At 39.1% G+C, this 23824-nt stretch overlaps 1 protein-coding gene across 3 annotated transcripts in view; it reads left to right on the top strand.

The window, feature by feature from the left end:
- Positions 1 to 23824, top strand: part of arhgap32b (Rho GTPase activating protein 32b) — a 154972-nt gene that overhangs the window by 54465 nt on the left and 76683 nt on the right. For all 3 annotated transcript variants that reach the window (XM_047379305.1, XM_047379304.1, XM_047379302.1), the window contains exon 3: positions 15522 to 15627. In XM_047379305.1, coding sequence (XP_047235261.1) covers positions 15522 to 15627 — 106 coding nt within the window. The remainder of the gene's footprint in view (positions 1 to 15521; positions 15628 to 23824) is intronic.

The raw sequence follows: 23824 nt of genomic DNA, 5'->3' as shown, positions 1-23824 counted from the left end.
ACGGTGCAAACATCGACATAAATAATAATAATAGAATTGAACAAAAAGCAATAAAAGCAGATTAAAATGTACTACAAAGATTGTTGTCAAAAGCCACCGAAGATCTGTGTGTTTTTAATAGAGAAACAGCAAGAGAAGAAGCCTGTCTAATATGTATTGGCAAGTTGTTCTATAATTTTGGAGCCATGACTGAAAAGGCCCAATATCTTGTGAGCTTCAGCCTAGTTTTTGGTACAACCAACTACAACTGGTCAGCTAATCTATGGCCTCTTGGTTAAACATAGGGCTAAAGCAAGTCAGATGTTTAGAGGAGCAAAATCGATAAGGCATTTAAAAGCCAACAGAAGAGTTTTAAAATTGATTCTTTGGCACACTGGCAGCCAGTAGAGAGAAGACAGAACAGGTGAGATATGTTCATGTTTGTGTGTACCAGGTCTGACTTATCCCAGCATAAAGTGAATAACAATAATCTAGCCGAGTTGTGATAAAAGTATGGGTTATTAGGTGATGTTTTGACAAGAATAGTTTCAGTTTGGCAACCTGGCGTAACTGAAAGAAATTTTCTGCAAAAGACTGCTGACCTGTTTGTTAAACCTGAAACATGAATCCAGGGTTCCACCATGATTTGTAACCTGTTGCTTAACATATGATTCCAGATCACCAAGGTTTGGAGGAGGGGTGTGTGAATTACTGTTGGGCCTCAATAAAATCACCTGTGTTTTTTCTTCATTAAAGCTCAGAAAATTCATGGCCATTCATGCTTTCATGTTGTCAAGGCACTCGGTGAGGTTGGATGGAGCATGGATAGTTTGGCTTTATAGGGAGATAAACCTGACAGTCATCTGCATAACAATGAAAAGAGATGCCATGATTTCTCAAATTTTGCCCTAAAAGGAGAAGATTCATTGAAAAAAGTAGAGGGCTGAGAATTCAACCTTGAGGAACTCCACAGGAGAGACGTACTAAAATTGACATTTCTGTATGAACACAAACGTCTGTCCTGCAAGTATGAACAAAACCAGTCTAATGGTGCACCTTTAATCCCCACCCAGTGTTCCCAAGGGGATATGAGAATACTGTGGTCAACTGTATCAAAAGTCTAAATGTACCAAAATTAAAAAGACTCCTGCTAATGGCCTATATATTTGAATCGGGTTGCAGGACAGTGTCGATAACTGGATGTTGACACCTCTGTTGTAATTAGACAAGATGTGGTCACAGTTCAATGGTTATGAATACTTTTGCAAAGCCCTGTATGCCTCTGCTTATTCAGAGTGGTTTTAGATGTCTAGTAACGGAAATTTGCCAGAAGAACAATTAGAATAGAAATAACATGTTTCTAAGTGGAGAAATTGAGGATTCCTAATTTAGCTTTCCCTTTTCAAATTTACTTTAGTTACAGTTATCAGACCGCTCAGAGAACATTAAACGCCGATTGCACTAAATAAAAGAACATGTCAACCACAAGTTACTGATTTTACAAATGTGACAAAATTAAAAAAAAAACAGAAGAAAGCATTTATCTTGTGAATACAAAATGATTGAGAGTATTACTTCAGTCAGACTGTTGCTCTGCAGGGCAGACAGAGGTGATGGGATTCAACCTTAGTTACACATCACCACATAATGAAAAGTTTCTTCTTTAAAATAATATAGGCGGGCTAAGTGGCTGAATCAAAAATGACGAGTAGAAGTTGTAAATCTGGATCTAACCTGGTGCTGGATGAGGGAATGTGGGGAGTGGGGCAGCTTTTTCGGCAATGGAAACATCAGATTATGTAGACATGTTTCTTTTACTACATGCATTTAATAAATTAAAACGTTCCCGCCGCTAGTTTTGACTGCATATCTCTGCTCTCTTGAAGTCCAGCTACGTTGCTATTGTAGTGTTTTCCTGCAGCATTGCTAAAGCAGCTTGATAGCATTTATTCCTCTACTGGGCTAGCATTATGTTGTGTGCTGTATGCTTTTGTTGTTTTTGTTTTTTTAGAGAGGAATAACTGCTAAGTCTGCTCAGGCCCTCCACCTGCCCTCCATCCATATCCAGTTCTGAACTAGGTCTAAATCCTGCTCTGGGGTTGCCATGGCAGCAGCAGCTTAGCATATATTAGACAGCGGTCCCACATGACAACTGTCGACAGTGTGGAAAAAAAGGAAGAGAGAGGCACAGTGGTTTACCAGTGCCGGTGATTTATAAATTTTGTTAGCGGACTCCTTCTGGACGAGGCTGGATCAGAGAATCAGCAGCTCAGATTCAGGAATTGGGGGGACCAAGAGATGGAGATAAAAAGCTGTAAAGCTGCATTCTGTTTACTCTCTAATCCAGCTGGTTAGATGATTAATGCAGGAACAATATGTTAATAACCACAATCTTCACTCTTTATTCAAATAGATAGTGTAGCTGTTAGTAATATGAATGTGGGATATTTTTTGTACTTTTTGTACTCTCGCATTTTATATATTAGCTATCCCCTGTTACACAGTGATGTATTGATCAAGTCCACATTCTGCAAACTTCTAAGGACACTCGAAATACACAGTAGATCATAAAGAAAAGTGACTGTAGGCCAACACATCGGTCTAAATCTTTCCTGCATTCACACTTGAGTACAAAAAGTACTTTTTCCAGTTGCTACCAAGTAGCACAAAACTGCTACCAAATACTTGAGATGAGTTGTCAGGAGGTCTGTAGCTTCAGGTTAAAGACTTATGTTTATTCGCATGAGAGTCTCCACCAGGCCTGTGAACAAGGATGTGTCCGTTAATAATTCAGAACCGTCTTTGTTCTTGTTAGAACGATTCTTTTGGCACCAAATCGCTCTGAAGGCAGGCGAGCTCTTCATAGATGTTCTAAGCTGAAAAAGTCCTGCAACTCTGTGATTCCGTTTTAAAAATGTCTCTGCAGACGTGTGGGCACCGTTAATACAGGAGTTAATTTCCTCTTGGAGATTGTGGAAAGTCTGCACATAAAGATGCCCTGAGCTTCCGGACTGCTCCATCTGTGTGTCTGTACAGCAGTTTGATACGTGATCGTTCATGTTGTTTATTTGCCCATTTTTTCTCTCATTTTATCCAGTCTTCCAACATCACGCGTAAGGCAGACAGAAACATGATGTGCAACATCTGTAACTGTCCCCAGTGAAACAGTCACTATTGAACTGTATGCAGCGCATACTGTGCACAATTCTTGATGCATTCCTTATTTTTTGTTTTTGTTTTCTGCTTCCTGTTAGCCAGTCTTTGTTTTGATCTTTTAAAGAAATCTTCAGTTTTTAAAGTTTCTCCTGGAAAACAGGAGCCATTTTAAATTAGATCTTTAGGCACTGAGTTACTTGCAGTGAGTTACACGTATGTTTACATTTCCAAATCTCTTAGAATTTGACTCACAGCAAATTTGTATTTGACTTTTATGTGAAACTATTATCTGAAAGCTTCCATATAGGCTGCATTTTACACACAAACTGTACAACATTGTGTCAAAGTAGCATTTAGGCACAGGAGGGAAAATGTCTGAATAAGCAACTAAATTCCCTAGAAGAATTTTCAAGACATCCTTAAAGCTTGGAGAACAACTGACCAGTATATTCCTGTTGTCTACACTTTCTTATCCTTGCAGGACCGCCTAGGCTCATTGGGCGAGAGGGGGGGTAAACCCTAGACAGGGCACCTGTCCATAAAAGATAACCAATCATGATCACTGTCAGGTTTTTATAAAAACAAAAACAAATTAGTTCATGCAAAGTTTGATTCACTCCAGATAAACGGGTTAAAGAAGTTTTTAGCCTGCTGTCAGCTGTGAGGCATCATGCAACTTGTCAGCACTATAAAAACATTATTTTCAACACTGTGTTTCAATTGAGCTGTCACCATATTTCTTAGTGCTTCACCAACAGCCTTGCTGCCACCTATTAAACAGTTGGTTCTATGGTTGTCTGTTAATAAGTTTCCTTTCAGGAAACTCGGTTCCATTCCGTGTCCATGAGAATGAGAGCTGTGCACTATTAGGAAAACAAGAAATTCCAATAATGTTGAAAATTATTGATGATGACATTTATGATTAATGTAAATTTTTTTCTCTTTTCCATCTTCAATGTCTCCAAAACACTGAGCTTTAGCATGATGGTCATTAAGACACATCAACTGTTGCCATGAAGACAGGGTTACTGACTAGCAGTGTTTGAATGTATGGCACCTGAAACATAGTTTAGCCAAGCTGTCCTCTACAATTGAGATATTGCACGCATCGAAATTGTAATCACCATTGGGATTTGATGTTGTGTAGCTCTAATGAAAATGTTTAATTACAGACACATTGGGGCTGTTTATCGTCTGGACCAGGATGGTCAGCTTAGCAACAGAACAGCCCAGTAACTCAAGCATCATAGTGTGCCAGATCAGATCGGGTGGACAGAGTTTTTCTGTCTGCAGAATTATGTGTATGGAAGTGTCGTCTGTGATGCCATATGTGGGACAAATAGTCTGCCTCAGCGGGATAGGAGCTAAACTGCTGGCCAACTGGAGAGATTTCCAGTCTGTGGATCAGATCCAAAATGTGCATAAGGTGTTAATTGCACGCACTGCTCACTAATAGCTTCTGTTGATTCTTTCCTCTCTGTTGTTGGTCATTGTATTTTTTTAAAAGGTCTGGAGTACTGGAGATAAATGCTGGAGTTTTTTCTTGAATAATCTAAATGCTTAAAGGGCAGAATGAGGAATTTAGCATTATCAAATGTGCAGGGAAAAATACCACAGATTTAAGAAGCTATTACATTAATAGTATACTTGGCTTGGTTTAAATAAACTCTGATCCAAACGTCAAATCTGAAAATGATGGTGGGAGTGACCTCCAGCTGACTGCTCTGACATGTGGCTTTGGAACAGCAAGTGTGGCCAACACGAACCTCTCAGACTCATGGGACAGACACATTCTGAATCATATAGCCCAGTGAACACTGACACACCGATGGGATGTGGATAAACTGGGAAAATGGTGAGAATTCTCAGCGGCCACTGAAACTAAAACGGTCTTATTAATATTAATTAATAATAACACAACCGTTTTATTTTCAACAGGACAATACACAGTGACAGGTCTGCTTTCTTTCAAAGTGGAGGGTAATACTTAGTAGAACATTTCTTTCTGCTCGGTATTTGATGCATCTCTGCCTTACATTACAGCAGTGCATATTGTAACTATTTCCCAGTGACACAGAAAGAAAGATTTATTTAAATTTTCATAAATATCGTAATTTTTTTAATATTTGTTTTGCAGCACTAGTGGCCTTTATTTTTATATTTGAATGTATGCAGACAAGGAAGCTGGGTGCAGAGAGGGGGAGACGTGCAGCACAGGTCTCTGGGGTCTCGAACCTGGGACAGTTGTGTTAGGACTGAAGCCTCCGTATATGGGTCACACGCTCTACAGTTACCCCACGCGCCGTGCCCCAAAACACAAAAACAAAATTTGTTTTTGTTTTTTTCTGAAAATGTAATGATTTCAGTCCTACTACATGAGTCAGAACCCATGACCTAACTTTTCAGAACACTGAGCAGATTATACTAGTCACACAGAGTATACCCAATTACCTTTCAGTAATTATAGAAAGAAAAAATAAGAGAAAACAGAAAAATCTACTTATGACTGAATGGTGAGTTTCTACTGCCTGGTCCTGATTGTTGATTGGCTGGTCAGACACTAAAAATCATATTTTATTTCTTATTGGTGAACAAACCAAACAGGTATTTATTGATCCTTCAAGACAGAAAGGCTTCTTCAGCTATTCATATAGTTACACTAAATAAATAAATGAATGGTTTAACAGTAAATACATTTTTTCCTCCCCAATATTAGGTTGGGCATAACTTATTTATTTTGAATGGATCTTTTAGAAAGAATATCTCTGGCACACTTTAAGGTACACAAAAACTTGCAGAGTTATGATCTGTCTTGTAAAAGATGTGTGCATAATTTGAGACAGTGTGGATTTTACTGCCTTGGTAGATTTTCAGTGTTGACGGCTCAGTAACTTAAGGTTATGTTTGAAGTAGTTGTTTTATTTTACAATATGCATATTGTTTAATACAGTTCAATTTTTATAATAAAGTATTTTGTTTTTGTAGTTTGTAAATCTTGAGAAAAAATCGGAACATCAAAGTGTAAGAATATCTTTGCTTGGACCATCTGATAATATACGTGTCACTTATAGAAAGTAGGCTAACATCTGGTTGAGGGGAAAAACGCGGTGTAAAAATTCAAACATTTGTCATTTTGATGTGCAGGGGTTCCCTTCACAGGTCAGCTATACTCATTAATGTTTCTAATTTACCTTACATCATGGTGCTAAGGTCTCTGTTTTCCTACACCAGAATAATTCTCGCATCCTCACTCAGACTGTTAATTCTCATCTCTCTATCAGGGGCAAAGTACATTTTAGTCCCATTAGTCAGACTGGTTTTGTTCTTTGATATGTCAGATTTCTGAAAATTAAACTTGATCCTAGCATAATTAAGTTTAGTATAACATTGAAACAAACATTGTGGTATAGCAACACCTTCTTTAATTTTTAACAGCTGTTGCATGTATGTAGCTTACCAGGCTAACTGTACAGCTTTATTTTTTGTTCTCTAAACCTACTTCTCAGTGAGGGTATGGTGCGTTTTATTGTTTTTTGCTGTGTGCAAGATCTATACTTTTGTCTCGTTGCTGCAGCTATACAGAAATGTTTAACTTTGGATCACAAATTATCTAAAAACTGGGAAATGTCCACAGTAGTGTTCTCAGTTATTAGCTGAATTCATTAAAATATTAAAACCTTTGAATGAAGTGGTCTATATGCAAAGAAAGTCTTGCCACATGTTTGTTAAATCTGTTTTAAAGCTTGGTTGCGCTCAGTTTTTTTTTTCCCACCTATAAACCAACAAGTGAAGCAAATACTTTTTGTTTCTGATAGAACTGAACATGAAGTCCATGGAGCTCCCTGCAGCATTAAATCACCACTCACTGGCTATCCTTTCATCAGACCAGGGCAGAAATGTTCTCTAGAGGGTTGTATTGGCACTCCTAAAAGTGGCATGTATCCACGTGTTTTCAGTTAAGCTCAGAAAACATGCTCTGCTCCAGAGAGTTGTGGATATAAACAGTGATCACATCCATCCAAACTGGCTCTGGAGATGCTCTGAATTTGCTGTGCTTGTATTCCTCACTGGATCCATTATCACTTTCTCTTTTTGTCCTTATTTGTCATTCACAAATCAAACTTCATTCTAAGCTATTTCTGTCTCTATCCTATGCTGATGTCATAAGTACATTCATGCACTTCACAAGAACAAGATTTATTGATAAACATCTGATTGCACATGTTCATGAACCCTTAAATCAAGAAGAATGTGATTTAATACGATTAATGGATTGGTCAGATTTGGTTTATTTCTCGAACAATTTTCTACCAGCCATTTATATCAAAGTTAGGAACAAACTTAGAATAAAAACATTTTTACACCAGTGGCAACATTCATCAAGCTTTTGTCATATATACAGGTCCTTCTTAAAATATTAGCATATTGTGATAAAGTTCATTATTTTCCATAATGTCATGATGAAAATTTAACATTCATATATTTTAGATTCATTGCACACTAACTGAAATATTTCAGGTCTTTTATTGTCTTAATACGGATGATTTTGGCATACAGCTCATGAAAACCCAAAATTCCTATCTCACAAAATTAGCATATCATTAAAAGGGTCTCTAAACGAGCTATGAACCTAATCATCTGAATCAACGAGTTAACTCTAAACACCTGCAAAAGATTCCTGAGGCCTTTAAAACTCCCAGCCTGGTTCATCACTCGAAACCCCAATCATGGGTAAGACTGCCGACCTGACTGCTGTCCAGAAGGCCACTATTGACACCCTCAAGCAAGAGGGTAAGACACAGAAAGACATTTCTGAACGAATAGGCTGTTCCCAGAGTGCTGTATCAAGGCACCTCAGTGGGAAGTCTGTGGGAAGGAAAAAGTGTGGCAGAAAACGCTGCACGAGAAGAGGTGACCGGACCCCGAGGAAGATTGTGGAGAAGGGCCGATTCCAGACCTTGGGGGACCTGCGGAAGCAGTGGACTGAGTCTGGAGTAGAAACATCCAGAGCCACCGTGCACAGGCGTGTGCAGGAAATGGGCTACAGGTGCCGCATTCCCCAGGTCAAGCCACTTTTGAACCAGAAACAGCGGCAGAAGTGCCTGACCTGGGCTACAGAGAAGCAGCACTGGACTGTTGCTCAGGTGTCCAAAGTACTTTTTTCGGATGAAAGCAAATTCTGCATGTCATTTGGAAATCAAGGTGCCAGAGTCTGGAGGAAGACTGGGGAGAAGGAAATGCCAAAATGCCAGAAGTCCAGTGTCAAGTATTTTCCATAATGTCATGATGAAAATTTAACATTCATATATTTTAGATTCATTGCACACTAACTGAAATATTTCTGGTCTTTTATTGTCTTAATACGGATGATTTTGGCATACAGCTCATGAAAACCCAAAATTCCTATCTCACAAAATTAGCATATTATTAAAAGGGTCTCTAAACGAGCTATGAACCTAATCATCTGAATCAACGAGTTAACTCTAAAAACCTGCAAAAGATTCCTGAGGCCTTTAAAACTCTCAACCTGGGCTACAGAGATCAGCACTGGACTATTGCTCAGTGGTCCAAAGTACTTTTTTCGGATGAAAGCAAATTCTGCATGTCATTCGGAAATCAAGGTGCCAGAGTCTGGAGGAAGACTGGGGAGAAGGAAATGCCAAAATGCCAGAAGTCCAGTGTCAAGTACCCACAGTCAGTGATGGTCTGGGGTGCCCTGTCAGCTGCTGGTGTTGGTCCACTGTGTTTTATCAAGGGCAGGGTCAATGCAGCTAGCTATCAGGAGATTTTGGAGCACTTCATGCTTCCATCTGCTGAAAAGCTTTATGGAGATGAAGATTTCATTTTTCAGCCTGACCTGGCACCTGCTCACAGTGCCAAAACCACTGGTAAATGGTTTACTGACCATGGTATCACTGTGCTCAATTGGCCTGCCAACTCTCCTGACCTGAACCCCATAGAGAATCTGTGGGATATTGTGAAGAGAACGTTGAGAGACTCAAGACCCAACACTCTGGATGAGCTAAAGGCCGCTATCGAAGCATCCTGGGCCTCCATAAGACCTCAGCAGTGCCACAGGCTGATTGCCTCCATGCCACGCAGCATTGAAGCAGTCATTTCTGCAAAAGGATTCCCGACCAAGTATTGAGTGCATAGCTGTACATGATTATTTGAAGGTTGACGTTTTTTGTATTAAAAACACTTTTCTTTTATTGGTCGGATGAAATATGCTAATTTTGTGAGATAGGAATTTTGGGTTTTCATGAGTTGTATGCCAAAATCATCCGTATTAAGACAATAAAAGACCTGAAATATTTCAGTTAGTGTGCAATGAATCTAAAATATATGAATGTTAAATTTTCATCATGACATTATGGAAAATAATGAACTTTATCACAATATGCTAATATTTTGAGAAGGACCTGTACAGTTCACCCTGTTTGATTCAAAGTAGCAGATTTATACACATTTAAGATGTTATATCCCTGAGTAGTTGCTGTGATGATGATCAACTACATCTATGCATTAATTGCTGTTCAAGAAGAAAGAAAGGATAGTAAAATCTCCAGCTCTAATATAAATTTATGAGGCAAACCTTTGGTTTATCCAGTGAGGAGGATCTGGAGACGGTTAGGAACGATGTTGGAGATCTAACAAACAAGCACCCTGCAGAAAGATTTAAAGCAACCAGTGGTGAATCAAAATTACTTGTAAATACAGTAGTGAATGACTGCTTGTGACCTAAGTTGTAATCCAAAAAGATTGAATTCTGACAGCATTCTGGTAGGTTTTGTGATTTCTTCTCAGGTTCTGACCAGCACCGTTACTCTGATGAACAAGGGTATGCTGCAGGCCCTCTCATTTTCCTCAACAACTCTTTGTTGTGTGTTTTAGCAGCTAGATTTAATTAGTTCAGTTAAACACACAGTCTGTCACTAACCCACTGATAGTTCATACTGAGTGATTCCAAAGTCACTTCAAACGTTGCTACAGTTCTGCATGACAGAAGGGAAGTCACAATACTGATGTACAATCTTTCATTCATTTAGTTTAGATACAGTTAAAAGTTGTCACAGCTGAAGCAAATTTTTGTGGGTAAGCATGCAGAAGGAACTTTTGGAGACAACAGTTGTAAATTTTATTTAATGATGTGATCCAGAGTAAACTAGAAAAGCATTCAGAAAGCACAGACCTCCACCAAGTTCACTGCATATCAGCTGTTGATAGTCAAAAACCATGTGGAAACTCCAAGCTGTTGCGCTATGTCTAGCAATCACAAGGAATCCTTCATAAAAATCCTGCTGGATCCACATGGTGCTCCGCATCACCACCAAAATCTAACCATCTGTTCCTTATCCTAACGCACACCTTGTCTGAAAATTTCATCATAATCCGTTCATAACATTTTGAGATATTTTGCAAACAGCCAACAAACCAACACTGAGAAAAATGTACCTCCTTGGTGGACGTAAAATTCATTTTATTTTTAGCTGAGGAGAAACTCAAACAACACTCCAATTTACCTGGATGGTCTGACTGCTGACTCACTGCTAGAGCCGTCTATTATAGCTGTTGTTCCTTGCCTTTAAGCCAACATTCCAAGTGCTTCAAAATCCTGGTGCAAAAAGTGCTTGTAGTGTAACTCACTTTTTCTGCTTGGCAAAGATTTTAAAGATAATGTGCTCGCTCGATCTTTTTATGTGTGCCACTAATAAGCAGCTTCACATCCATTTTAGAGAGCTAACAAAAATCTATTTCTTTCGTACTTTCAAGATTGTAAGTCTTGCATAACATTTTTTTTTCATTTTACTTGTTTTTTACTTTTGCATTCAAGGTTTTGCTCTTGCAAATTGTCCTGACCCTGAAAGTTAACCCTTGTTTTCTTTTGCTAACACTTAAGTTGCAGTGGTTTGGTTATATCAATATACACTCACCGGCCACTTTATTAGGTACACCTTGCTAGTACCGGGTCGCACTCCTTTTTGCCTTCAGAACTGCCTTAATCCTTTGTGGTATAGATTCAACAAGGTACTGGAAACATTCCTCGGAGAGTTTGGTCCATATTTACATGATAGCATCACACAGATGCAGATTTGCCGGCTGCACATCCATGATGCGAATCTCCTGTTCCACCACATCCCAAAGGTTCTCTATTGGATTGAGATTTGGTGACTGTGGAGGCCATTTGAATACAGTGAACTCATTATCATGTTCAAGAAACCAGTCTGAGATGATTCTGGCTTTATGACATGGCGCGTTATCCTGCTGGAAGTAACCATCAGAAGATGGCTACACTGTGGTCCTAAAGGGATGGACATGGTCAGCAACAATACTCAGGTAGGTTGTGGCGTTGACACGATGCTCAGTTGGTACTAAGGGGCCCAAAGTGTGCCAAGAAAATATCCCCCACACCATTACACCACCACCACCAGCCTGAACTGTTGATCCAAGGCAGGATGGATCCATGCTTTCATGTTGTTGACGCCAAATTCTGACCCTACCATCCGAATGTCGCAGCAGAAATCGAGACTCATCAGACCAGGAAACGTTTTTCCAATCTTCTATTGTCCAATTTTGGTGAGCCTGTGTGAATTGTAGCCTCAGTTTCCTGTTCTTAGCTGACAGGAGTGGCATCCGGTGTGGTCTTCTGCTGCTGTAGCCCATCCGCCTCAAGGTTCGACGTGTTGTGCGTTCAGAGATGCTCTTCTGCATGCCTTGGTTGTAACGAGTGGTTATTTGAGTTACTGTTGCCTTTCTATCAACTCAAACCAGTCTGGCTATTCTCCTCTGACCTCTGGCATCAACAAGGCACAGAACTGCCGCTCACTGGATATTTTCTCTATTTCGGACCATTCTCTGTAAACCCTAGAGATGGAAGTGCGTGAAAATCCCAGTAGATCAGCAGTTTCTGAAATACTCAGACCAGCCCGTCTGGCACCAACAACCATGCCACGTTCAAAGTCACTTAAATCACCTTTCTTCCTCATTCTGATGCTCGGTTTGAACTGCAGCAAATTGTCTTGACCATGTCTACATGCCTAAATGCATTGAGTTGCTGCCATGTGATTGGCTGATTAGAAATTAACTGCCTTAACGAGCAGTTGGACAAGTGTACCTAATAAAGTGGCCGGTGAGTGTATACTTAAAGATACATTAAGAACTTCTGGTTTTTAGGAAAGGATTTTTAAATGGAAACTTGAACTTGCTTCCAAATGTTTGTCCTTTGGTGAAAAGTGTCATTATATTGTATTTGTATTTTCCCGTCTATTCTAATTTATCTTATTTTTTCTCGGGGGAAAAATAAATATATTTAGGCTCAATCAACACTTCTGGGATCACTATTTTTTCAAATAGATTTTTCTGTAACCTTGTGTTTTAAATTTATTCTGGTTGTGTATTTCCTATAGTTTGTTGTATTTTTTTCAGAATCAGAATCAGAAAAGCTTTATTGCCAAGTACGTTTTTGGACATACAAGGAATTTGTTTTGAATTTGTCATGACTTTATTAATATATGCTTATATTGGTAATTTGGTTGTTGTTTTTCTGTTATTTTGTGCCATTGACTTCAATTCAAAAGCATTTTTTGAACACAATACCTAAGCACTATGATATAAAAGAATTTTCCATTGCCTTGTTTGGTAAACAAGGCAATGGAACATGGAGAATGAATGTCTTTGAATTGACCCTAAATCCACTACTTTCCATATTTGTAATAAATATATAAATAAATTCACCTTTTTGACCTTTTGAAAATTAGAAATCTGAGAAACTCCATGAGTAATTGTAATGCATGGTGAGGACTGATGTTAATAATGGCACAAAAATAAATAATTGTGAACAAAACTTGCAGAAAAAGTAGCTCTCCTGCTTTATGAAGTTAACGCCTTGCTTTGACTGGCCTCAACATTAAAAACCAACTTTGTGTCCTTCAAACACAGACAGCTGTGTGCTGTTTGAAAGAGAGCTGCAGCTGAACACACACACACACACACACACACACACACTGGGAGCTACAGCCAGCTGCCAGTGGAATAGAGTCATACTTTCACTGGTCTTCTGCTGTGAACATCATTGTAAAACATCAGAAACACGTGTTGATTGTTAGTGAAAACTCAGATTCGTTTGATCAGTGAATATTGTTTGCATTCTGTCATACAAATTTGTGAGCCTTGAATATAAAGATTCGCCATGATTTTTAAAACTGGCCACATTGTGCAGAACAGAAGACTGTTCATCATGAAGTATCTAAATGTTATCCTGAAAGTCTTTGTTTTCAGCAGCTGTTCTCGCTCCAAGGAGATAAATAATTGGCATTTGAGGCAACTTTAAGTGATGAATTAAAAGTGTGATGGAGCAGCCCCAGGTTCAGTCAGAAAGACATCTCACTAAAACGTCCTTCCAACAGATGGTCTGGACCTTCTTGTTTTCTACAAGCTCTTAAAAAGCTACAAAGAACAAGCTGCCTCTCAACTGGAGATCGTTTGCCAACTCCATGCGTTTGCTCCATCAGATCATTAAAAGAGGCAGATTGTTTTACACTCACTGCCTAGCTTTCCCACTGGTAGATGATATAATGAAATGGAATGATTACCCCCTCAAACATATTTTCAGTCAGACATACAGTGGCTCCAGTGGTGAGCAGCAGTGGTTGAACAGAAATGCTGGGAGAGATTCATGTCTTTCATTTCAGAGCAAAAATTCAGTTGTTGTTCTTTTTATTGATCAAAATTGAGGCAAACTGAAATGTGCAGTCAGTACTAAAACTTCTCACTGTTTTAAATGTGTGATTTCTGTGGTTGTTTACTTACACAGTGGGATAGAGACTAGTTTGAACTGAACACTATGGCAAATGAGATTCTAAGGGAGATCTTTATCATATTTTTCTCATTTCTGGGTGTGCTGAATGTAGAAAGAAAGCAAAGAAACAAGAAAAAGGTTGATGAAGAGTAAGATCTTTGAGCTGTGCTGTCAAAGTATGTGCTGCAGGGGCTGAAGGAGCACTTCCTGTTTGCTGGGATGCCTCTTGATCAGGAAATGTTGGGAATTCTGGGACTGCAGTGCAGTTGTGAAAAGAGAGGGCGAGTGAGTTGCTGAAGCTTGGTCTTTATCTCAGTTGTTTGAAAGTACCTCACACTGCTGTAAGTAGTCCTAAAGTGTCCCTGATAGATGGTGCTTAAAGCCGTCACCTAGGGTCAGTGTGGTAAGGGACCACAGAAACTGGAAGCCTGTTTCTCATCATTCATTACTTGACAAACGATTAGTGTATTTTATGCCTCTCTGTTGCAGTCTATAGTATAGATTGTTTCTTATTTTAATGTATTTTATTTGTATTTAAAAGTTGTGTTGTTTGTAACTATAATTTGTACTAAATATGAGCTGATAACAAAACTCATAATTTTGAACAATGAAGTTGTGTCTTGGTTCTGAGGGGCTTTACTTGCTTTCATTGTTTGTTTTAATGGAAGGCTAGATTTGCATTGCAGAGAAAAATCATGTAAAAACTACCCCCTAAAGTTTCACATGTTTTATTTAGTCTAATTCCTCACCAGAAGATTCTACAACAAGAATTTAATGAATTTTGGACCCTTTATTGTATTCCAAACCTAACTAACCAAGCTGGTTGCCTTACTAATTTACATTAATATGAACAAGGTGTTAGGGCAGAGGAGGATTTATTTATGTTGATGTCCCCTTTAAATGATTCTACAGGGACAGACAACATTTCAATGGAAAATGACCTGTTTGCTGCCTAGTTCCTACAAACTGGCAGCATTATTGCTTAACAGACTTGTCTATATTGTTAATTTGTAGAATTTTAAGTTTAAATTAAAGGAAACTCACAAAAAATGTATGGCTGATGCTACACAATGTTGATGTGGATGTTGGGTTGTGGTCCTGTGTTTAAGGCAGGCTGATTACTAAAGCATGGTTTCTGTGTACAGAAACATAATAAAAAGGGAGAGACAAGGGAAGAAATAAAACAGAAACGTTTTCAATTTCTGTTGAGTGAGATGATCTGAGAGATAAGGATGGATGGATTCATGGATGGATTCATGGATGGATGAAATTATAGTGCAGCAGGCATATATGTATGGCAAGGGTTTTTAATCTGGTCAAATTTGTTATTTGAGTAAAATTTGATTGGATTTTAATACATAACTGTTAACCTCTGTTATGTATTGATTCTGGCACCAGGTGTGTGAATAACCATTTTTGTCAGTTGAAGAATGTGCAGCATACTGTTGAAATCCTAGGTTTCAACGTCACAATAAAAAAACATTTCATGTTTGTTAAAAATAAACAGTTATCTACTAGACCAGAGTATTTGTTCTCTTGTATTGTGCAGTATATTGACCATGTATGGTACCATGTGTGTTGACTTTAGGAGCCTGAGGCCAGGGCGTCACATAGAGGACGATAACATCGTGCCTGAACTTGCTCACATACATCCTAGAGAGAGACCTGACTGGGAGGAGACCATCAGTGCCATGGTGAGACACGCTGTCACTTTCTACTTTCCTCAGAATCTTATCTAATCTACTGTTGACCAGTCATACATCTCACATGTGAGTGGTCACTCCATACATGCTGTTTTTGATGTCGCTGAGGAGGGGAAGCCAGGGCACCAGAGCCTCCGATCATAGAGAAACTCAGGCTATTTTCTAGAATATAAAATGAAGCACAGGAAGTCAGCTGTTAGTGCAGTATTCTTAAAAAAGCTGCATTCCAACATTCACCTGGCAGCATCACATCCTTCTCAGCACACAGATGGGAAGGATTTGCTGCTGTGTTCATGAATGCAATTGGTTGTACTGGATTTTATTCAGGGGGATCGGAGTAAAGGGGAATAAATATGCTCATTTTGAATGGTTTTCTGTATACTTTCTACTGAATTAAACAGTGAGGTCAGTTCTCAGGAAGAACAGTTTTTCTGTCAGTGATGTAATTTGACATCATCAGTGGCTGGCTATGTTTCCTTCTCAACTAAATCTGGCTCTGACTTTGATTCCTTTCCTGTCTCTTGTCCTGAAAAGCTGCCAGTCATATTCTCATCAGCATCTGTTTTTTAAGCAGCAGGTCGATAAGTTTTAACTTGCTGTCCTATTCATCTCTGCTCCTGAAACACCACCTTGGCTTTCTGATTAATGACTGCCGACATCTTTACTCCAAGCTGGTTTAGACCCTGTCACCTTCCTGCTGTCATTTGTACATTTCAGCCCATCTCCCATGCTGATTCCATTCAGCACACAGCATCGATCATTATTTCCTTTCTTGTCCCGTTTTACTGTGGGTCTTGCATCTCTTATCAACTGCACAGTAAAAATGAGGCCGTCTCCATGGTAACGTGCTGAGCCACCCGTGGTCGGCGTGTGGTAGGAGCCCTTTCACAAGTGTTCGCTTGGATGGGGCAGCAGACAGACCAACAACAACCTCACCAGGCTGATGAATATTGATCAGAGAGGCAGAGCTTTTAATTTCTACAGTCTGCTTTCCTGTGTTCAATATTTGATAGCAGAGTGACTGTGAACAGGGCTGGCATGCATTATAGATGTCTCCAGAGGTTCTAGTAGGTGATGGGAAACGTTAAAAAGCTTCGTGTAAGCTGTCACACCAACTCCCTGTTTCATTGTGGAGGGTAGATGATACCGCAAAGCGGTCCCAAAGTCATGTGGGATAATGATGCAGAGCTGAGTTTCATGGTTTTTTACTGTAAACTGTCCTTGGAGCTGAGCGTGTGGATGCACATAGACGTACTGCTGCAACTTGTTTTCACCATGAGGGGAATAGTTCAAAACCAGACTGGTTCAACTCACATAGATGATTTATCAAAAATCCAAAAAGGGACAACAATTCCTGACAAGTATGACAATTAAAGTAATAACATGTCTGACATTGTTTCCCTAAAGGTGCTGATCATCAAAATAATCAAAAGTTCTACCAGTAAGATGGGAAAAGTTATGGTATAAATGTCAACATGTCACAATGTGGTGCAGTTGGGCCTATGAGTAAGTTTAATACTGAAATTATATAACAATGGAATGTATTCATTATTTTTGCTAATTAGTCAGGAAAATACTAGTTGGATGTGGATTTTCTTATATTTGACTTGAAGCGATATGTTATGTTGAACAGAGACTTGTAGAGCAGTTTCCATAGAAATAGATCAGAGCTTAATGAGATGTCGTTTTACAATTTTCAGTTTAGTTCTGTTTAAAATTGAAGTTAGAAAATGGATGCATAAGAATCGGAGCAAAAGGCAAGTTGTTACTGACTTCCAGGTTATCTAGCAGTAGAATCCCAAAGATCACTGGGTGATATAGAAGGATAGTTGATGCCTTTGTTAGATGTATTAATATAGGAGTGGTACAGGGCAGATAGATAAATATCCAGATAATATTGTTCTCCCCATCAGTCTTCAAGTTTGTACTATTGGTGAAATGCGAAAGTGTTCAAGGTGTATGTGGACTTTAATTATTGTATAAACATTGTTCTGATCTCTTTAGGACATTTGGATTATTACTGCCATGCTAGCTGCTGTGTCTGTTCTGTACCATCCAATTTGGTCAAGAGAACTGATTAAATAAAAGGAGAAATGGTTTTTATACATATTCAGTCTGGGAAATATTAAGGGGAACACACAATTGACACATGTCATCTAACACCTTGAACACACATTAGAAACATGGTGACAGGACAGATTACTAGACACCAGGCTGAGAGAATCTATTCAGAGGTGTTGATGCTTCTGAATAAAAAGGTTCATGTTTGACACACGTCTGATGCCACTGATGTGTCTCTAGAGGGACTTGGTTGTCTACTAAAGGACCTCCACATGGAGCTGGCAGTCCACAGACACCCATGCTGTAGTTGAACAGAAAAGACCGTGTGTCTGAGGAGGGCTAGGGCATTTGTATTCAGGAGGTAACTGAGGTAGCACTGTGCAGTCAGGGTTCTCTGTATCACCACCCGAACTTACCTGAAGTCATAACCTATGACTTCCTGAACCTCGGTGCCAGGTGTAGGACTGGTGTGTTTCTCTACAGCTTTAGCAGGATTGGTTCTTCACCCTCAGCACCACCGCCTGCACAGCCTACATCTTGCAGTTGTGGAGCAGTGTAAGATGAACAGGGTGTTAGAACAAGTCCAGTGCCTATGTCTGGGTGGCTGGAATACAGCAACTAGACTTGGTGTGATCACAAACTTATTGGGATAGTTCTTCTCAACAAAGGTCTGGGAGATGTGTATGGTTGTGTTAAAGATCTCTATTTTAGGTTATTGCTGCTATACTATCAATCAGTGGGTGGAGCTTTTGTTTCATTCTATTACAGTAGAGTGCATCAATTCTAGTTTATCTGAGGTTGTATTTTCCTCTACTGAGGTTTCGTTCTTTCCTGATATATTAGACATTAGAATAGAAAAACATTGTGCTTACCTTTACTTTGACTCACATGAAGGATATTGCATTGTTTGAATGCGGACCATGCTGTGTTACCTCTGTCAGCTTGGTCCTGGTAAGACCTTGGGTAGAGGAGGTGCAGAAAGTCACAGCTGACCTCATCTGCATACCTCCTTTACTGTCGCACACCGTCTGGCTATCGGGTCACAAGCTGCTTGAAAGAAACATTCCTAAACCTCTGTTTTATTAAGTACTTGGATTCAGTTTTCCGTTATTTTTTTTTCATGTAAGAACTACTCCTTATTTTATTTCTTTCCTGCAGTTTTATTTTCTACTGGATCTATCCACTAAAAATCTGTGTCCCTGATCCACATATGCACAATTGTGGATTTTGTGTGTCTTTGCGTTCAGTGCGTGGTGTGAGTGTTTTATGAGTATGCATGAGAGTGGGAATATGTGGTTGTGACTGTGTGTGCCTGTTTTTGTGTCAGGTTGGGTTTTGGGCTGCTCACTCTTCTGCATCAGTTTAGGCCCCCCATCAAATGTGGGGCCTATTTCCTCCCTGCCACACTCCCTGCTGGTGGCTGGTGTCTCTGCCCGCTGGTGTGCTTGTGGTTCTCTGGGGTTCCCGTGCTCTGGGGGCCTTTGGATGTCTGTGACTCAGATCTCATCCGTGTTTGTCTGGGATCGGTGGGGGGGACAAGTCTGTGGCTCCTCACACTCGATGGAGAAAACCTTGCATACACAAGCCCGCTCACACTTACATTTAGATTCAGGTGTTAACAGGTACACAGATATTATATATTCTGTCGCAATTACCACTAAATACATCTTGCATTCATTATTACCATTCACATTTTGGTAACAATGCTGTTTTTATGTATGTTTCTGCAGGTGTAGAAGCGGTCTTCTATGGTGTTATCTTGTACTCTCTTCACTCTTCTTTCTCTCCTCGATACTTTTCTCCTTCTCTCCCTTTTTCCTTGCCCCACCTCTCTTTGTCTTCTATTTTCTCTTATATCCAGTTGGGCATTATAGCGTTTGCCATAATGCTCCACTTGTGAAAGTAAATCTGTTGGGCTTCTTCTTGGCACTCAGACAACAATTCTGAGTGCTACTCTGCCAGAGAGGACACGTTAAAAAAAAAAGATAAGAATCCACTGCAGGCAGCACCTACTTATAAAATCTGAATGTACGTAAATTGATTACCTATTCCGACCAGTTGAATTGATCTGTACTGGGCTTTACATTTGCTCACAACAATGAAAAACAAACTTCCTTAGAACAGTCATCCAGGAGCCTAGTTGATAGCACTGATTGCTGAAAATCCTTTGCTAATTAAGATTATTATTATTATCATATTTTAATTTATGTGTTTTTTTTTTTTTTACTACATGCGTATACGCCAGGAGCATCTTACACCTGATTTATTGACTAACATTATCACTGTATTATAGTAAAAAAGTCTTCTTTGACCTTTTGTACTTTAAGGATGTTTCCCCATCAAAGTAGTAACAGTAGCCTGAGTTGAGACTGTTGAACTCCTACATTTGGGTTTAAATTAACCATACTGACCATTTCAACAATAATTTATTTTCTCCTTTTTTATTTTGTTTCTTTCCACAGATTATATTCTTGCCAATATATAAATAATACAATTATAATTAATGGTACAAATTGTTATTGTTTTTAATGTTATGATTATTATGAAATAATGAAAACATGAAAATGAAGACGCTCTGGGCTGCTAACATCAGGTTAAATAAATTCAGACTGAAACAGAAATATACATTTAAGTTAGACTGTTTCAATATGTTTTACTATCAGATTGTTCACATTATTTGCTCAAGTTAAAACTGTTTTAGTGTTTGCTGGGTGAATCAACAATAATCTGTTGACTGTCTACCAGGATAACTGATACTTCTTTTCTATTCATTTCAATTCAGTTTATTTACATAGCGCCAATTCACAACACATGTCGTCTCAAGGTACTTCACAAAGTCAAGTACATATATTCCAATTAATCCTAACCATTGAACAGTGCAGTCAGATTCAGTTGTTAATTCAAATTGGATAAAAAGTTTTTCTATCTAAGGAAACCCAGCAGATTGCATCCAGTCAGTGACTTGCAGCATTCACTCCTCCCGGATGAGCATGTAGAGACAGTGGAGAGGAAAAACTCCCTTTTAACAGGAAGAAACTTCCAGCAGAACCAGGCTCATTGTGATCGGCCATCTGCCACGACCGACTGGGGGTTTGAGAGAACAGAGCAGAGACACAAACAGAACAAAGAAGCACTGATCCAGGTGTCCTTTCTATGGGAAGGAAAAGTAAAGGTTAATGGATGTAGCTCCTTTAGTCATTTCACCTAGAAAGACGATGCCCCTCTCCAGAAAGGTGTCACGGGTAGACACAGAGTCAGGCCAGGTGTAGCTTCTAGGAAGAGAAAAGAGAGAACAAGGTTAAAAGCTGAAATAACAGCAAATAATGCAAAATTGGAGAGTAGTGTGAGAATATAGGGAAGAGGGTGATAGTGGTCATTATGTCCTCCAGCAGCCTAAGCCTAATCTAGTAATTTATGACTATGTATTTACTGGATAATGACAATAAGCCGGTTTTGTGCTGAGATGCTGAGACGGCTTTTGTCCGTTGAGCTCAAATACATAACCTGAACTGAATTCAAATTAAGAACAGCACCATCATTGTCTATGTCCGTGAAGCTAATGATTAAACAGGTAGCGTTACCTTATGTCGTCCAGGAAGATTATTACTTCACTGTAGCAGTTTAAGAAGCTTCACTGGACCTGTTTAAGTTGCTGTCAAACATTAGTGACATAGTGTTAGCTTGTGGCATCCTTTGCATTTCAGCTGTTCCTGTTTATTTGCATCATAGGGAAAGTACCTCCAAATAACGCTTTTGTGATGGCCTTGTCGGCTAAAGACGGCCATGTATACAAGATGTATATAAGATGTTTTTAACTCTAACATGGCGAGTACAGACAGAAATATTATATATATGTATGCACACACACACATATATATATATATATATATATATATACGTGTATTTATATATATATATATATTTATATATACAAACCGGATTCCAAAAAAGTTGGGACACTAAACAAATTGTGAATAAAAACTGAATGCAATGATGTGGAGGTGCCAACATCTAATATGTTATTCAGAACAGATCACAGATCAAAAGTTTAAACTGAGAGAATGTATGAGTCTAAGGGAAAAATATGTTGTTTCAAAGTTACATGGTGTCAACAAATCCCAAAAAAGTTGGGACAAGTAGCAATAAGTAGCTGGAAAAAGGAAAGTGAGCATATAACGAACAGCTGGAAGACCAATGAACACTAATTAGGTCAATTGACAACATGATTGGGTATAAAAAGAGCTTCTCAGAGTGTCAGTGTCTCTCTGAATCCAAAATGGTAAGAGGATCACCAATTCCACCATTGTTGCGCAGAAAGATTGTGCAGCAATACCAGAATGGTGTTACCCAGCGTAAAATAGCAAAGACTTTCAAGTTATCATCATCAACCGTGCATAACATCATCAAAAGATTTAGAGAATCTGGAACAATCGCTGTGCGTAAGGGTCAAGGCCGTAAAACTCTACTGGGTGCTCGTGATCTCCGGGCCCTTAAACATCACTGCACCTCACACAGGAATGCCACTGTCAAGGAAATAACAGAATGGGCTCAGGAATACTTCCAGAAAGCATTGTCAGTGAACACAATCCACCGTCCCATCCGCCATTGCCAGCTGAAACTCTACAGTGCAAAGAGGAAGCCATTTCTAAGCAAGCTCCACAAGCTCAGACGTTTGCACTGGGACAGGGGTCTTTCAAAATGGAGTGTGGCAAAATGGAAGACTGTTCTGTGGTCGGATGAGTCACGATTTGAAGTTCTTTATGGAACACTGGAACGCCATGTCATCCAGACCAGAGATGATAAGGATAACCCAAGTTGTTATCAACGCTCCATTCAGAAGCCTGCATCACTGATGGTATGGGGTTGCACGAGTGCTTGTGGCATGGGCAGCTTGCATGTCTGGAAAGGCACCATTAATGCAGAGAACTATGTTCAGGTTCTAGAACATATGCTCCCATCTAGACGTCGTCTCTTTCAGGGAAGACCCTGCATTTTCAACAAGATAATGCCAGACCACATTCTGCAGCAATCACAACATCATGGCTACGTAGGAGAAGGATCTGGGTACTGAAATGGCCAGCCTGCAGTCCAGATCTTTCACCTATAGAGAACATTTGGTGCATCATAAAGAGGAAGGTGCGACAAAGAAGGCCCAAGACAATTGAACAGTTGGAGGCCTGTATTAGACATGAATGGGAGAGCATTCCTATTTCTAAACTTGAGAAACTGGTCTCCTCTGTCCCTATGGAGTTAAATTTGTCTCAATATTATTCAATCAAACAAAAAACTAATCTCAATCAAAAAAAAAAAAAAAACTAATCTCAATCAAAAAATATTAAGTTGTGATCAAAACTTTCAGAGTTGTAACGATTTTTTTTTTTTTATGGAATATTTTATTTTGGAGAGAAAAAAAATTGTTTGATAAAACTTTTTTTGATTAAAATTTTTTCTTACAAAGAGAAAAAAGTTATTTGCAAAACAAACTTTTATTTGCGTGAAATTATGAAATACTAATTCTGGTTATAATATAGATAACCCTCTAATATAATCTGAAGAGATTGTGTTGTCACCTCTCATGGTTTTGGAGAAATAAATTCCTGAAAGTGGGACAAATGCATATAATGGTTGAGCATTTTGAGGTATTTTGACAAGATATTTCTCCAAAACTGTACAGTAAAATATAAAATATTTATTCTTTTACATAAAACATGAATGTGAAAATTGTAAAAATGTAATTAATATAAATGTTCTGTAGGTTACTTTTTTGTTTTCCTCTTATTTTCTCAACCGTTGCCAGGATCGGCGTCCTTTCTGCTCCATTACCGTAATGCGCCTTGTCTGCGCGACGCTAATCTTTAAGAGAGAGCTGGTGTCGGCTGGCGTCACCGCGTATTTCTGACTTTCGGCTCACTTGACCGCAGTTTTCTTCTGTACAGTTGATGTCTCCTCACTGAAGCAACGCTGCAAGCCCTGCAGTTCGAGCAGAAGTTCAGAGATGCGGGGGATCAGAGTCTGCTGCTTTAGTCAGCGCTAACCAATAGGGAAACGTCTTACAGCATTCGTCTTTAGGCCCCGCCCAGGATGTCCATGTTTCCAGAACTCAAAATTCTTTGAGTTCAACCAAAAA

The sequence above is a fragment of the Girardinichthys multiradiatus genome, chromosome 11, assembly GCF_021462225.1.
Source record: "Girardinichthys multiradiatus isolate DD_20200921_A chromosome 11, DD_fGirMul_XY1, whole genome shotgun sequence".
NCBI classification, from domain to species: domain Eukaryota; kingdom Metazoa; phylum Chordata; class Actinopteri; order Cyprinodontiformes; family Goodeidae; genus Girardinichthys; species Girardinichthys multiradiatus.
Note: the sequence above shows the minus strand (reverse complement) of the source record. Positions and strands in the feature narration are given on the sequence as shown.